The following is a 14,553-nucleotide window of genomic DNA, read 5'->3' on the forward strand; positions in this document are numbered from 1 at the left end:
GAAGAAATAATCCCGAAAATCATTTTTATTTACCATTTGTCTAACCTTTGATATGGTATGCCTTCCGTGTTGGTTTTTAACTGAACTCAAGGAATCGTCATTCATGAAAGATATATATCAGATTGAACACAGACAGAAAACTCTTAGCAAATCGGGTCACTTAGAAACAGAACGCGAAAAACAAAAATCAAGACTTTTTAGCTAATTTAGAATATCAAACTGTTTTTGTTCTACTATGGCGGGGATTACGCCAATAAAAAGTTAAGTGTGCACTTTACAGTAATTTTCTCCGCATTTTTATCATAGAGTGATCGGATTGATGAATCGGACATGTTGAGCAATTCAGGATACAACAAACTTTGCATGATTTTTGTCACTGCAAAAATAATCTACGCATTCGGTCTCTTCCTCGAATCGACGAATTCCGTATAGCGCCGGTCGAAACCGAAAGTAGGTAGCATATTTTAAATACGTGCACTCTCATTTAAAACTTAGTAATTTAGTAAAAAAAAATGTTATTAAAAAGGAATCATGTCCCGAAACTTCAAGCTACCTCACAAATGTGGTAAACACCCGAAACGTTTGACGATAATCGCGAGAACACGACACATGCTGCCATCTGTTTAGAGTCGCAGAAACTAGACAAAAAAATATAAGGAAAAAGAAGTCGATTTCGAAATCGGCGAGGTCGAGAACTTCAGACCCCGCGAATTTCACTTTCATCGTCTGTTGGGAAGAAAAGATATCTAACGAACACTGACATCGCCGGTCAAGTCAACAGGTAAATAGCGACCAACTAACACGCTGACAGCTTCTGCTCGTTTCACTGGTACGGAGTGATGTTCATTCGTAAACGCGCTCGTACGTTTCTCCCGTGGAATATGCCACATCGACATCACCCCTAGTCCCGTTGAAACCACTGTGGTTGAAACTGTGATGACCTGTGTATGACTGGTGGAAGTAACCAGAGCTTTTCGCCGACGTATTCGTGCACATTTCTTGATGGACTGAGGCGAGCACTTGTCACGACCCAGGTATGTCTACCCGCAGAGCAAGGTACCGTCGAAATGACTCTCTCGATGGTTCGCGTTCTCACGTCCATTCGTCGTTTTTGTTTGTACGAATGGCTTCCCGCTGCAGGTGGCTGTGGTCGTACTTCTTTTGCCTGCTTGGGTAGAGCTCTGAATTTTGTACGGCGTCATAATTCACGCAGCAAAAGAGGAACCTACGTTCGCGCGAAGTGCGCCTATTTATTGTAACGCGTGCACCACACAGGCAACAATGATTTATTCCCAACACACATATCCTACTTATTCAACACATCTCTTGATATAAAACATGAGGTCTGCTCACTGGCACATAGTAGATTTTGTTTCTTTCATGAATGAACTTTGTAGTTATGTGGAAACTCTTAAAAACAGCCTTCACATTGTTAGCCGGCCGGGACATGTTGAAGCGTTTAACAAAATTATTCTAGAGAGCTGGAAATTAGGACATTGCACTTCAGTACGGCTACGGTGCCTGGAATGTGCCTGCAATTAGTGTGCTTGGTATATTGTTTTTCCGTGCATTGGAACAGGTGCTCGCTAAGGCAACAAATAATATTGCTATAGAAGCTTGCAAGGGAATGCTTTGGGTCGACGTGATCTAGCACTCTTTTCCGATAGCTGCAGTAAGCAGATAATGGAGTCGGTCAAAAGCAAACGATGGCGTTCAGACGAAAGCAGACGACGGCGCTCGGTCGAAAGCAGCCATCACCAACGTTTGCTTGCCGCATCTATCAAGAGATGGCGCCACCCGCACAACTCTCGGTTAACTTCGTCCGCATCTTAGCGAGGCAAGGTTTGCGACGCGGCTGACTTCTGTAGGCACGTGTTTTACACCAAACTCTGTCCTCCGACGTCCTTGTGCAGAGGGGAGCATGGAGTCCCTTTGGACCCTCGTCGGCCTGCACCCTTACGAGGTGGTCTACGAGCAGGGGGTGGTCCTGGTCCGTCCCGAGAAGGTGTGGCCTCCAGGGAAGTCCCTCCCCAAGGAGGTGACCCCCGTGGGGCCCTTCCTGCGGGTGCCGGAAGGGGCCCTGTCGAAACACCAGGATTTCCTCAAGGGGCTGCGGCCCGAAACGGTCGTCTTCGCGGACTGCCTCCCGTTCGGGTCGAGCAAACGCTTCGATCATGCCGTTGCTCAGGTGCGTCCACCGCTAGAGTAACAGTATGTGATCCACTTGCAGTGCAGATTATCGCGGTGGTCTCAGCTTTCGGTTCTTAAAGTATTGCGGGAAGCAATGGGTGCTCTTGCATGAGATGGGGTGGGCACGGCACTATGCAGCGGGGACGCACCGTACATGAGTCATTGTGCACCTTTGGTGGCTTAAAATGTGTCGGCTGCTTCTGTCGTCTGCTGCGTCAGTGTTCTAAACCACCACTGGAATTATAAACAAAAATGCAGTTGCACAGTCTCCTCTTGGTCCACACAATTTTTTAAAGGTTTAAGAAGCTTCCTGCTTGTCAGATTTCAGAGAAAGAGCTACTCTTCGCAAACACAACGCGAAAAATATGTCCCGTCCTAAACTCTGCGCTTCCCCCCCAGCACTTTGGATTGTTTTGGCACAGCTGACCCTTTTTCACTAGTGAGGACATGGCGGTGAAAGGGAAAGGATGGCGATACTTTGGCTCTGCCATATTTACCTACAGTACCCACTGCAAGATGCCGACGAGCTGGTTGTAAAGTCACAGAATCTTCCCCAAGTTCCGCATCATCTGCTTGGACGAGCTTTCCGGTTGGTTGATGTCGGCCATCATAAAGCCGGGAGAAAATATTTGCTCCATTCCTACACTGTTGTGGCAGAGGCAGTAATATCGGAATGTATCGTGCGTTGCTTCGTGGTGGTGTTGTGCAGAAGAGCCTGTACGTATCTCGGGCCTCAGTGGTGCGAAGATAGTCGTTGCATAGCATCTCTCGTCGTGAGCACCGTCGTGTGTAACGCAATGCTTTATATTTTTGGTAGGTGGCAGAGCTGCAGAGCTTGGGAAGCACTGCTTTGCAATATTTTCCTACCTATAGTCAGCAGACTATACATGTTTAAAATTTAATAGTATATGCTGTGCAGTTTATCTAATGGTGCAGGCTACAAAAGAATTTGTTTTTCAATATTGCTTTTTTTCAGGGTGGTCGTTGAGATTATGCTGTCTCATGCTAGGCATTAATCAGCAATAAAAGCTTAGTCTGTCAGTTTGTTGCTTTTGCCCTCGGTGTTCCCGTGGGTGGCGCACAAGGTAGCAGCACCCAAGCCTACAACATCGGTCAAGCTTGATCTCAATGGCACAAACACCCATTTCTTGGAATTGTATAATCCAGTTGTTCTCAACCACTGATGTGTCGGCGATTCCTTCTGGCTTGACAGAGGTGATGGGGCCCCATTTGCCCGGATGGGGCCCCTGATTACAATGACAAAAGGGTATGTAAGAAAACTAAATGCATGGAAATCCACTTTGAAGCTTTTAAATGAAAAGTAATCAACCCTAATCACTTGGATTCCATCGCTTGGTTTGTCTAGCTTTGTGGGACAGCCAGCCTTAGTAATGAAAGAAGTTTTGTTGCTTGGCTCGACTGAAGGTCGAGGGCTTTGGGGACCTTAAGAAGGCCTTTGGGCACCCCAAAGGGTCCACGGACCCCCATTTGAGACCCACTGGTATATTCATTACTAGAGGTAAATAAGTGACTGCGACATCTTTCAGAAGCCACGGTTAAGGGCAACACAAGATGGGCTCTTCCAACACGCATTTCATGTGCTAGTCTTCCCCCTCTCCCACATCCCCTCTCTCCTCTCTCTCGGGTTTGATCAATGCCTCTGCGTCACGGCCACCAAATCGCTACAGGAAGCGACGCTTTGAAAGGGGAAGGGGTCATATAAACGTGCTCGCGATTGGGAACACACTGGTAAAAGATGAGAAGGAGTTCCGAGTATGAGCTCCTTAAAAATGCATTATAAGTTTCTATCGGCTCGAAATCTTCTTCCCACGCCTCTCGTCAACACGGTAATGCCCCGAACAATGAAGCCACAAGCGCCGCGTCGGCGTTCGGCTGGGACTTGCGTTGAACGTGTCAAGACCCGATTCCCAGCTGAATGCCGACGCGGTGGTTGCGCCCAGTCCACGACCCGCGCTGGCCGCGGGCAGACGACGCAGAAGACGAAGCGCTGTGGCCTCGTCATCGAGGAGGCACTGCTGGTCTCCTGCAGGTTTTCTCCCGGACGCCGACGGTGGTACTGGTGCACAACACGAACCTCCTGAGCTCCCTGGTGAAGGGCTTTGCGGGTATGCGGACGCTGTACCTGCTGCACGACTTGAGGGTGCACGTGGGGGCGAGGGACCCCGGCATGGTGCACGTCGGCCCCTTGGAGCTGCGTCAGTTGTACGGGGACTGCTCGGCCCTGGGTGTGAACCACCTGGTGGTGGACACTGAGGCGGCCTGTGCCCTGGCCGGAGTTTGCCCCAACGTGAGTGGTGGCCGGCCCCCCTGGCTCGGAGCGGCCGGGTGGTCAGCTCGGGACGTTGGTGCTTTTTATTTAACCGTTTAAGCACCATGCCCGAGTGTACCTGGGCGTGCTCATATGCGGGTTTCAGTTTATATTTGCTCACTACCTCTCCCATCTGGGCTGTCGATTTTATTTTTTGGCATGTGGGGCAATGTCTTGTATCGTACTAACACCTGTTGACGGCACGTGAAAAGTTTTGTTTAGGGGTTTTCGTCTCCGGGTTGCTCCTTCGTTCTTCCAGAAAAGCTAATCTTGAGTCATTCAAACATTAAAAAAGAAAATGTTGGTCAAAATTGTTTTGAAACGAGATAGAGGGGCCACTTTGCATAGTACCGTTCCTCGAAAAGTATAATGTGAGAAAAATATCCTAGGTTGGAGGCATACAGACATCAATGCGGAGTGTAAGTCGTCTGGTTGTTGCACAGGGGTCGCGGGGACGTCAGAATGATGCCGAGCTCTGATTGGCTTTGATTGAAAAGATAGTGGGTAGATCTCAATACTAGATGCCCTGAGGTCTACCCACTATTTTTTTCAGTCGGCCAATAAGAGCTCGGCGTTATGACATCCTCACAATTCTTGTGCAAGAAGCAGACAAACTTGCACTCCGCATTAACTTTCAGCCCATAGCTCATTGTGTCTTCGATAAGTACACTTCATAATCATGCTACTCTTTTTCTGCATGGGACCGCAATATTTGTTCGACATGTGGGAAAAGAAACCCAGCTTTCGAAAAGTCAATGCAGAATACAGTTTTAACGCAAGCAAAGTAGACATTTGTGCAACCATCGTATTGCTGTTGCCATAGCCTTAGCTCTTTCGTCATGAGGTAAATTTAGTGAGCCAATGTCATGCTAAGCTTTGAAGGACACCACTCTGAGTAGCATGGTCAACTGACTGGTGCCACTATTGGACATGTGATCACCTGACCGTGTGATGTGCATCAGGCCACGCCAGGTCACGTGACCTTGTGGTGTCACGTGATATCGCATTATCATGCGACTCACAGTGACGTCAGGCAACACGTGACATCAGGGTGTTGCACTTCCCAAATTTTTATGTTGTTTCTTTTCGGACTTGACAGATTTTTCTAAAAAATGGTGGGAAAGTTATGGCCAATTCGCCTGGGCCCGCATCGCACCGGTGCAGTGCGGTTCGTGGTACACAAAAGGCTAGAGGGGTGAGGGGAGCTTCCTTCTCTCCTCGCCAGTCTTTCGTGTACTAAAGTGGAAAGAGTTTACTGCACCGGACGGGTGCAATGCGGGCCCAGACGAATCGGCCATTACATTAACACGGTCTGTGCAGGTGGGCTTTACGGCCAGGGCAACCTAGTAATATAGGGGGATAGTTGTCACGATAAGTTGGATAATTAACTAGAGTTTGTAAATTATCTTTCTAGTTAATGAGAATAAACCTATGGTTCTATTTAGAAACTTTGTAAGGGTCATCAAGTACTACCTGTAGCAATGCCACAGCATGCCGGAGCCCGCGCGAGAAAGACAAGCTGCTAGGTTGACGAGTCTATTCCGTCTGTCGATTCAGTATACAGACCAACACGCATCGACGCGGCTCTGTTTAGCAACACGGCCAGAGGGCTGCGCATGCGCAGAAGCTATGTGGGCAGAAGCGGCCAGGCTCTCCGTGTTTTCGCCATTACCTTATGTGGCATGCGCTCGCTGTTGACGTTCTAGAGACGCTTTTAGCTTTATTTGTGCGTCGTATTTCCTAGCTTTTGTTGTATGTTATGCCTGACTATTTGTGCTCGCTACCTGAAGCTGAACGGCAGTGGTATCGAGACAAACTGTAGGTGGTTGGCGTTGCCTTCGACGATTCAAACACCGTAAACAAGAACTGCTGGAGTTCCGACGTGAAGTGAAGTTGCTGCCACCGACGTCGATGGTTCACGTCGTCATTTATTTAGTTTTTGCGCCAAGTCTGTTCACGTACAAGTCTCTCAGGCATACAAGTCTCTCGGGGCCTACAATTACTTTAAGCCTGTTTCTGTGCTGCCGGCGGGATCAGCAAACTGTAAGTCCGGAGAAGTGTATTTATTAATTGATTAAATATGTGCATCCAAACGAGATCTCAATTGGTAAGACCAGCAGCATCTCCGATGGTGATCTTTTGGTGCTCTGCGGCGTCCGTCGGTAGTTGAGAAGTACCTAACCCCATCAGATTGTCTTCCGTGTTCCCTTCCTTCATTTTCCAAAGGCCATCCTTTACAGTTTGAACCACTCTTTCTGATGCTCCATTGGATTGAGAATGGTACAGAGCCGTCTGGAGGTGCGTAATGTTGTTAATTTCCATAAATGTAGCAAACTCTTCACTTGCGAACTGCGTTCCTTTATCTGAAACTACGGTGCGCGGTACGCCGAAACGACTGAAAATGCTACGTGGGCCGCTGACCGTCCTCGTTGTGTTGGCGTGTTTGATGGGCATGGCTTCGATCCATTTAGTGTGGGCATATGCAACGGGTGCCGGCTTCCCCGCTAACGGCCCAGCAAGATCTAAATGTTTACGAGACCACTTATCTTCGTTTTTCAGCCAATTTACCGGGGGAGCTGCCGTTTGCATGCACAAATCGGTTACGCATTTCTTGCAGCGAGATGATAGGTAGCTCTCCAACATGATGCTCTGGCCCGGGCCACCAAAACGTCGACTGCGCAATTGATTTCAATGACGAAGAACTTTCATTTCACGCAGAAGTTGCAGCATTCTCTTTTGGGCTTTGGCCGAGAGGACCATTCGAGTTCCCCAGTACACCGGCTCATGCGCTACCGATAACTCCAGCTTACGATCGTAACAAGGCGGCAAGGGCGGCGCCAGAAACATTCTGCTTCTGGGCCAGCCATGGAGTATGTGGTGTTTTGACACGAGTTGGAGCGGAATTTCTGCGTTGGTCACCACTCCCTCGTCCATGCTTTTGAGAGCCAACATGCTCTGGGGTCTTGCCTTTGGTAGCCAGCTCCTTTCACTGCAGCAGAAGTCTGCCGAGGGCACCTGAATTCAGTAGCTGTCTCTCTGGCACGTACTGCAGCTCGCAGCAGTAGCCACCCAAGCTTAGCGCCCAGCGTTTGATGTGAGTGGTGGCCATTGCCGGTGTCTGGCGGTCAGTTGGTCCGTTGGGAGCAGTCCCAGGAAGGGATGGTGTTCGGTAAGCAAGGTAAACTCTCGACCCCGACCTGAAAGGTAATCCCGACATTTTATCCCGCAAAACAGAAGTGCCAGCGCCTCTCGCTGCCGTCGAAAATAATTTAGTTCAGCTTGGGGTAATGTTCTGGAGGGAGAGCCAATTGGTTTGTGCACGTTGCCGGCAGTGTGGAACAGAACTGCGCCTGCGGGTTATGCAGACGCATCACGTTTTAACTTTAAATCCTTTGACAGATCAAAATAAAGCGGGACTTGGGCATCTTTTAACGTACTGTACGCTTGGCGTTGTTGACAGTGCCTTCTTTGTGCTTGTTTCCACCGCCACTGTGCATTCATTTCCACGAGTCGATACAGAGGGAAAAGCAAAGCAGACATGTTTGGCAAAAGTCTGGAGTAAAACGCCAACGTTTCAAGGAACAAATGCAGGTCACCAATGTTGCGCACACACTGGGTGCTTGCGTGATGGCCTTCACATTTTTTTCTGTTGGCTGGAGGCCATTACGGTCTTTCCGATGACCGAGATAGGTAACAGCCGGCTGGCAAAATGTACACTTGTTCTGCCCTAGTTTAATGCCGTGTTCGCGGAAACGCTTCAACAAGTTTTTCAGCTACTCCCTGTTATCATCCCTTTTCTCGGCAACAAGCGCGTCGTTCAGATACCCTTGAACGCCCGGTAGTCCTTCCAATACAACATCCATTTTTCTCTTAAAAATGGCCGGAGCAGAGGAAGTAACAAATGGAATCAATTATAACCAAATAAGCCTCTCTGAGTGTTGATTACACAAAGCTTTTGGGCGACTTTGTCCAACGGCACCCGATTATAAGCATTACGTAAGTCAAGAGTGCTAAAAACTTTACCGCCGTTTCAACAGGCAAGCGTGTCTCGAACCACGGGCAAAGGATACTGTTCAACTGTGCAAGCTGCGTTCAAAGTGGTTTTAACATCTCCGCAAATTCTGTCCTTGTTATCTTTCCTAAAGGTGCCCCAACAATATTTGGACTTGGGTCAAATAGTTGTGGTAGTTGTTCCCTGTCACGTCTGGAGTAAAGAACTGGAAAACCAGTTTTGCCCGAGTCCATTAATCCTTGTTTTTTTTAAACTGTCAAGCAGTTATTGGGCACCTCCCAACCACTCTCAACTCTTACACCGACTCCAGAGTCACGTGAGCAGTGACGTGTAGCAGGGTGCGCTGGAGAAACAGAGTAGCCGGTCAGATTCTCTTTCGGAGCCTCGAGCACACGCTGCCTCTGCTTGCGATTCACATAGCTACCTTTAAGCTTGGTCTGAGCAATGTGGAGAGTGGGGAGAAAAAGGAGGAGGAGAAGGGAGGGGGAGGAGGGAGGGGAGGGGAGGAGCGAAGCGCTTGACTTACCATAAGGAAGTCGGGTCGACAAAGTAGGAACGGGGTAAGACTCGGAGAGAGGAATGGTTTTGTTCACCTTGAGGAGATGGCACCGCTAAAACTGCATATAGTATAATTTTGTCCATGATACGAGGCTTTTGACACACTTACGTTGAAACAACAATATTTATAGATTATGGGCCATTATGTGCCTTGGATTGAGCACATAATGGCCCATCTTGCCAACTTATTACAATGCAGCCAGCCTTCCACCTTGCAGCTGCAAATTGCGAAATATTCCCATTGTTTGTTTGCTACTACACAACGGAATTGCGATACCTCCAAAGAATGAGGCGGCTTGTCTGTCCCTTTCAGTAACATAAACAATATAAAACTTAATAACTACAGATTTTTTCGAAGTTAATATATTGTTGCACCACACCTTTAACTCCTTTTAGGCCAACTGGTGACTTTTAACGGGGAACTTGTGAAAGGGCTGGGATTCCCGAGGAAAGTGTGACGGAATGCCCCAGAAACTGTTGCGCAACGTGCAACACGTTCTTGAGAGAGCAACCTACAAAAGAATGCACAATTGAGAAGGACTAGTCATTACGTGAGAAGAAAGGAGAAAATTCCGAACGTGCCCCGACGGGAATCGAACCTAGGCCCCACAGTCACGAGCCCGATGCTCTGTTTGCTGCGCTACAGGGGAGACTTGCGGGGAGGAAACACCGTTAAAACTCGCTGTTCGCACGCCAAACGTCTTTGCCCGTCGTTCGGCGCTTGCGTTTGAACAGGGAGTAGAGACGAAGGGCAGCTAGTTTTGCATCTACCTACTAATCATTCCGACCGGAGCTTGATGCTGCGACATGCCCGCATGCTCTCATCACCTCTCCGTCGGATTCTATCCGTATAACCCGAGGAAGCTAAAAGAAAAATTCGGTTGGAACCAACTTGGTTACTGAAAGCTTCTACACTTCTGTTTTCGTCCTCCTGCTCGTTTTGTGCTTTCGTACTGTTACATCTGTTCCAACACGCTCATCAAAATCTTCAACCATGTTGTCGAATTAAGCAATTAGCTGCAGACATAACTGAAAGAGCTGCAGCCGGTCACATGTAAATTTTTGCGCTAGCAGGTAAACAGATTTTGTGTCTAGGTCACATGACATCAAGCCGTGTGAAGTCATTTTCCCCGCTATATCTAGCGGGGAAACTGAATTCGTGTACAGGCCACGCGACCCCAAATCATGCGACGTCATTTTCCTCGCTAACTTTAGCGAGAAAACTGAACTAGGGGGTTCCAATCATGTCACATCAATTTTCCCGCTAAATCTAGCGGGCAAACTGAATTTGCGAAAAGATCAGATGACATCATTTCCCACTTTAAATTTAGAAAGGAAGATAAGCAGCCAGTAACACCTTTAAGTGGCCTGAAAATAAAATAAAAAAACAATTATCGCTTAAAAAAGAAACTGTGAAGTTTGTTGCAAATTGTAAAGAATACTGTGGACACACATTTTGTAGATACCAACTTTACCTGTAGGGTTGGGATAAACTTTCGAGTAAGTGTAGCAGAGGAACAAGAGAAATCGTCGATTTCACCATCTGCTCAGTTGACAGAACTGGAGACAAACCTGGAGCAGATGGCCGCACTGCCGTCGGAGATCCTGAGGGTGTTCGACATGAGGGGGAGTGAGCTGCGCTCCTGGAAGAGCCTGGTCCTCGGTTCGAGCCTGTCGAATGCAGACGTGCCGACCTCCGAGGAGATAGTCTCCATGGCCGCCCAGCGGAACCCGGTCTTGCGCCACCTGCAGGTGAGCTCCACCGCTTATTGCGCGGCATTCTAAATTACCGAGAGTCGATGACGCCTCATTTAGGGGCTTTTTTTTGTCTGCACTCTGACGAGGTAGAGTTGACATAGATTATCCGACGTTGCCATCTGGAGACGGTCTAAAGACGACGCCTGGGTGCTTGAGTGCTTCGGGAATTCCATAACGACTTTTGCCCAGGTCTACGGAGCGTCGCTGTCTGCAATCTACGCCATCGTGGACTTCGACGAGATTGCCTCGCTCTCCATGAGGGCAGAGTCCCGCTCCATATGGAACATGAGCTTCTGCTACGAGCTCCTCGACAAGTTCAGCCTGACTTCGCTCGCCCTCAAAGGCTTCCTGGGGATCGACTTCTCCGCGATTGCCGCACGCTCCGCCAGACTCCGGAGACTCTCGGTCACCTCGTGTCACACCTCGAAGCGGCTCGTGTCCAAGAGCTCCTTTCCGGAGCTGGACACTCTGGAACTGGACGTCCTGACCGACGACGAGCTCCAGAGCCTTCTGGCGGCGTGTCCGAAGCTGGTGACCCTGAGGCTTCGAGGCCTCGCGGCCAGCCGTCGCTTCTTGAGCACGTTCCCGGGGAACTTGTCTCTCAAGAGGCTGGAGCAGTTGGAGCTGGCTTGCCCAGAATCCCTCGCAGACCTGGGGGTGTCCACGGCGAGACTCGAAACGGTGTTTGACAGCCTGCCCTCTCTGCGATACGTGGCGGTAGAGTCCTACGCGCTGCGGCTGTTCCTGGAGAGCCGCCTGCCCCACGTGGCGCTCGGGTGGCTGTCGTGCACGGTGTGTGCGGCCAAGTTCCCGCAGCATAGCAAGGAACAGAGCAGCATCTGGCACAAGGTCCATCGCAAGTGATGCTGGAGCTGCCATTGGGTCTTCTCATCCGTGCCTTCCCAAGTGGTGCGGCACTCTGGGACGGTCGTCGTGCCGTGGACTTGTGATCCCTACCGTGCCGTTCGCTGCTGGAACTTCGATACTCGTGAAAAAAAATGGCGGTGCACCGGGGTCCGTCTTCATTCCGCGCTGGACATTGCCAGAAGTGTTGGAAAGATGACGACTCTACGGCTTTGAGGCAACGACGGGACCGACAACCACACCTTAGGTCTTCGATAGTGTTCATCGACGCGAAGAAGCACCAATGCATGCCTACAATTCCACGTTTGGCTTGTGTTTCCAGTAACTAGGGGTTTGGACTTGAGCTCCTGCATCCAGATTTCAGTTTGATATGTCTAAATGACGGCCGAGGATTTGCCGAGTGATGTATAGCTATGTGGGCCCATTACCGTGTGAACCGGGGTCTTGTTTATGTACAGATGCTGAACTAGAGACCATGAGAGGTTACAAGACATTCCTCGAACTTGCCAAAGATTTGACAGAATGTGTCACACTTGTATTTTATTTGAGAATGCTGACTCACGACTTGGCAGCATTGGAAGATGTAGGACGAGGGGATTCTACACAAATTAAGGGCTACCTGTGCAGGCAATGTCCATTCTGCCTTTCAATGTGTGGATGATGCGCTGTTGATTATTTTGGGATAGAACGCTTTCTGCGCGTTTGTTTTACGAACCTAATGACCATTACCGAAACAGAATTTTATAGCGGGTTACATACTGTTGCCCATGAATCATAGAAACATATCAATTTGGTTCAACAATGAATGACATGCCAGTCATATAGTACCGGAACGGAAACATACACTGCCTGCATGAATGGTCTATTGGAAACGTGCTTTTCGCATCATTATAGTGACTAGATTGCATGCAAAAATGACGGGTTCAAAAATTGCCTCTTTTTGTGGGGCTCATAAGGCAATGCTTAAGATATGGTGTACAGCGGTAGCCAATAGATTAGACTAGCGCATGCATGGATGTTTGAAGAGGAAAGGATGGATGTGACTTACTGTATTGTAGAGCTGGGAATGAACATTGATGCTTGCAACATATCACTATTATTTACTGGTTTTTCGAAACCTCCAATCCTTTATTTGTTATCTTGTGCTAACCCCTTGAGGCAGCATGCAAACCTGCTGCGACTTTAGAGTTGCATGTTCCGACGATTTGTTAACTCAAATGGAAACTATGTACGTAAAGTGCAAAAAACTATGGCCGACACAGCTAGTGCAAACAAATAAATGATGGTTTTATGATTTTTATCTGTGAAAACTAGTCGTTCAGCAGTGTGGTCACCAGTGCAGCAGCTTAAGCGGTAACCCTTGGTGTTAGTCACAACACACCACCCGGGGAAGATGCAGTCATACAGCATGCATTTTACATCCTGGTACATTTTCTATGGGAGCTAGCCTGTCTTTACAGCAGCACTAACATTACACCTGTTCAGGATGGATGTACAGAGCAGTCCACTCGTAAAGGGAGCAACGCGTGGCTGGCACTCCGTGCAGCGCCGCCTGCAAGCACTCGCACAAGCCCCGCACAGACACAGTGAGCACCAGAGGTGGTGTGTGCCGTACGTCGTCTGCTACTGTACCGCTTTTTCGCGCACGCTACGGTGCAAAGGCAGACAATGCACATGCACTGTGATGTGTGTGAAAAAGCGTTGCAGTAGCTGGTCGACACATGGTACACTCCTCCGGTGCTCACAGTCTGTCACAGTCGCTGGCACTCTGTGGAGTGCCAGCCATGCGTTCTGGTGCTCCCTCTAAGAGTGGACTGCTTAAACAGTTGGGCAAGAAGCTAGTAACTCCACGTGAGCGGGTGTTTTCCTCGAGCGCCTGACTGGCGGCTTTTGGTCGAATTACTGCCAGCGTAATAGCATCGTCTGTGTGAAGCAGACGGGGGGGGGGGAGCCCATTGACGCAAATAAACTGCCATTATTGCTTCTGCCTGCGTCTTCGTCCTCCAAACAAAAGGAGGGAGAGGTTTCTTGAGGAGGCAAGCACGGCAATCGCTGGTGCGAAAACAAGCTAATAAAAAATGGGCCTTTTTTTTTTTTTGACAGTGCTTCGTTATCTTGTTTCAATTTGTTCACTGGTGAATATTTTCTTTTTACGAGTGCCCATTATTCATCAACTTGTGAATCCTTCGCCTTTTTTTATTCACACGATGCTGTGGCACAAAAGTGATAACAGCTGAGCCCGCAACATTGGCACTAGTTTGAGTGAAATCCACACAGTCAGGCGCTCCCCAGAAAGAAAAAAAAACGCCCACTTGCATGAAGTCGTTAACTTCCTGCCCGACACTCTAAGCATTTTGGCATACAAGCTGCGGGGCCAATTCATTCTGCGTCTGCTCATAGCCAAAAGGGTGCCTCGCCGATTATTTGCTAGTCGTATATTTTCTGAAATGCATCGAGCCCATATTACATTCATTTCGACGTATTCAGACCCAGCAATACCTTGGCTGCCCGATGGGACACAATGATCAATTTGTTTTTTTTGTTACGCACTAAGCAGCAAAGATTGTGGGCAAGCAGTTTATTTACAGCCAGAGTTGATGCGGCGCAGAAAAACCTGTCATGTCTTGCCTGTTCGAAATAAATTTGGTTGTTTTATATCAGACTCATATTTTGAATGGGATAACAGTTTCTGCCATTTTGTTCCGTGTAGCTTCGATGGACGAATTGGGAAACACTTTTTGCAGTGAGCAGTAGTGTGCAGGGAATGTGCCAGCTAGCTTTCTCATCTGCCTTATGAATGCACCAAGACAATGTATATTGAATCGGAGGCATTCTGCATTGG

The 14,553-nt window shown here is 48.6% G+C and overlaps 1 protein-coding gene across 1 annotated transcript; it reads left to right on the top strand.

Moving 5' to 3' along the window:
• The first annotated feature begins 640 nt into the window (after positions 1-640).
• On the top strand, positions 641-14,366 carry LOC8037518. The gene is made up of 5 exons (XM_029976511.3): positions 641-781; positions 1,914-2,188; positions 4,241-4,498; positions 10,641-10,841; positions 11,037-14,366. Exons 2-5 carry the CDS (start codon positions 1,922-1,924, stop codon positions 11,709-11,711), a joined length of 1,401 nt encoding a protein of 466 aa, XP_029832371.2. The 5' UTR covers positions 641-781; positions 1,914-1,921; the 3' UTR covers positions 11,712-14,366.
• The last annotated feature ends 187 nt before the right edge of the window (positions 14,367-14,553 follow it).

This window comes from Ixodes scapularis, unplaced genomic scaffold (genome assembly GCF_016920785.2).
Source record: "Ixodes scapularis isolate PalLabHiFi unplaced genomic scaffold, ASM1692078v2 PGA_scaffold4__175_contigs__length_147842914, whole genome shotgun sequence".
NCBI lineage: Eukaryota > Metazoa > Arthropoda > Arachnida > Ixodida > Ixodidae > Ixodes > Ixodes scapularis.

Bases quoted from the DNA above. Each gene is read 5' to 3' on its own strand.
- LOC8037518 (XM_029976511.3), top strand. From the start codon at position 1,922: ATGGAGTCCCTTTGGACCCTCGTCGGCCTGCACCCTTACGAGGTGGTC. The intron at 4,499-10,640 runs GTGAGTGGTGGC...CCATCTGCTCAG, and splicing joins TGGCCGGAGTTTGCCCCAAC to TTGACAGAACTGGAGACAAA. The intron at 10,842-11,036 runs GTGAGCTCCACC...ACTTTTGCCCAG, and splicing joins CGGTCTTGCGCCACCTGCAG to GTCTACGGAGCGTCGCTGTC.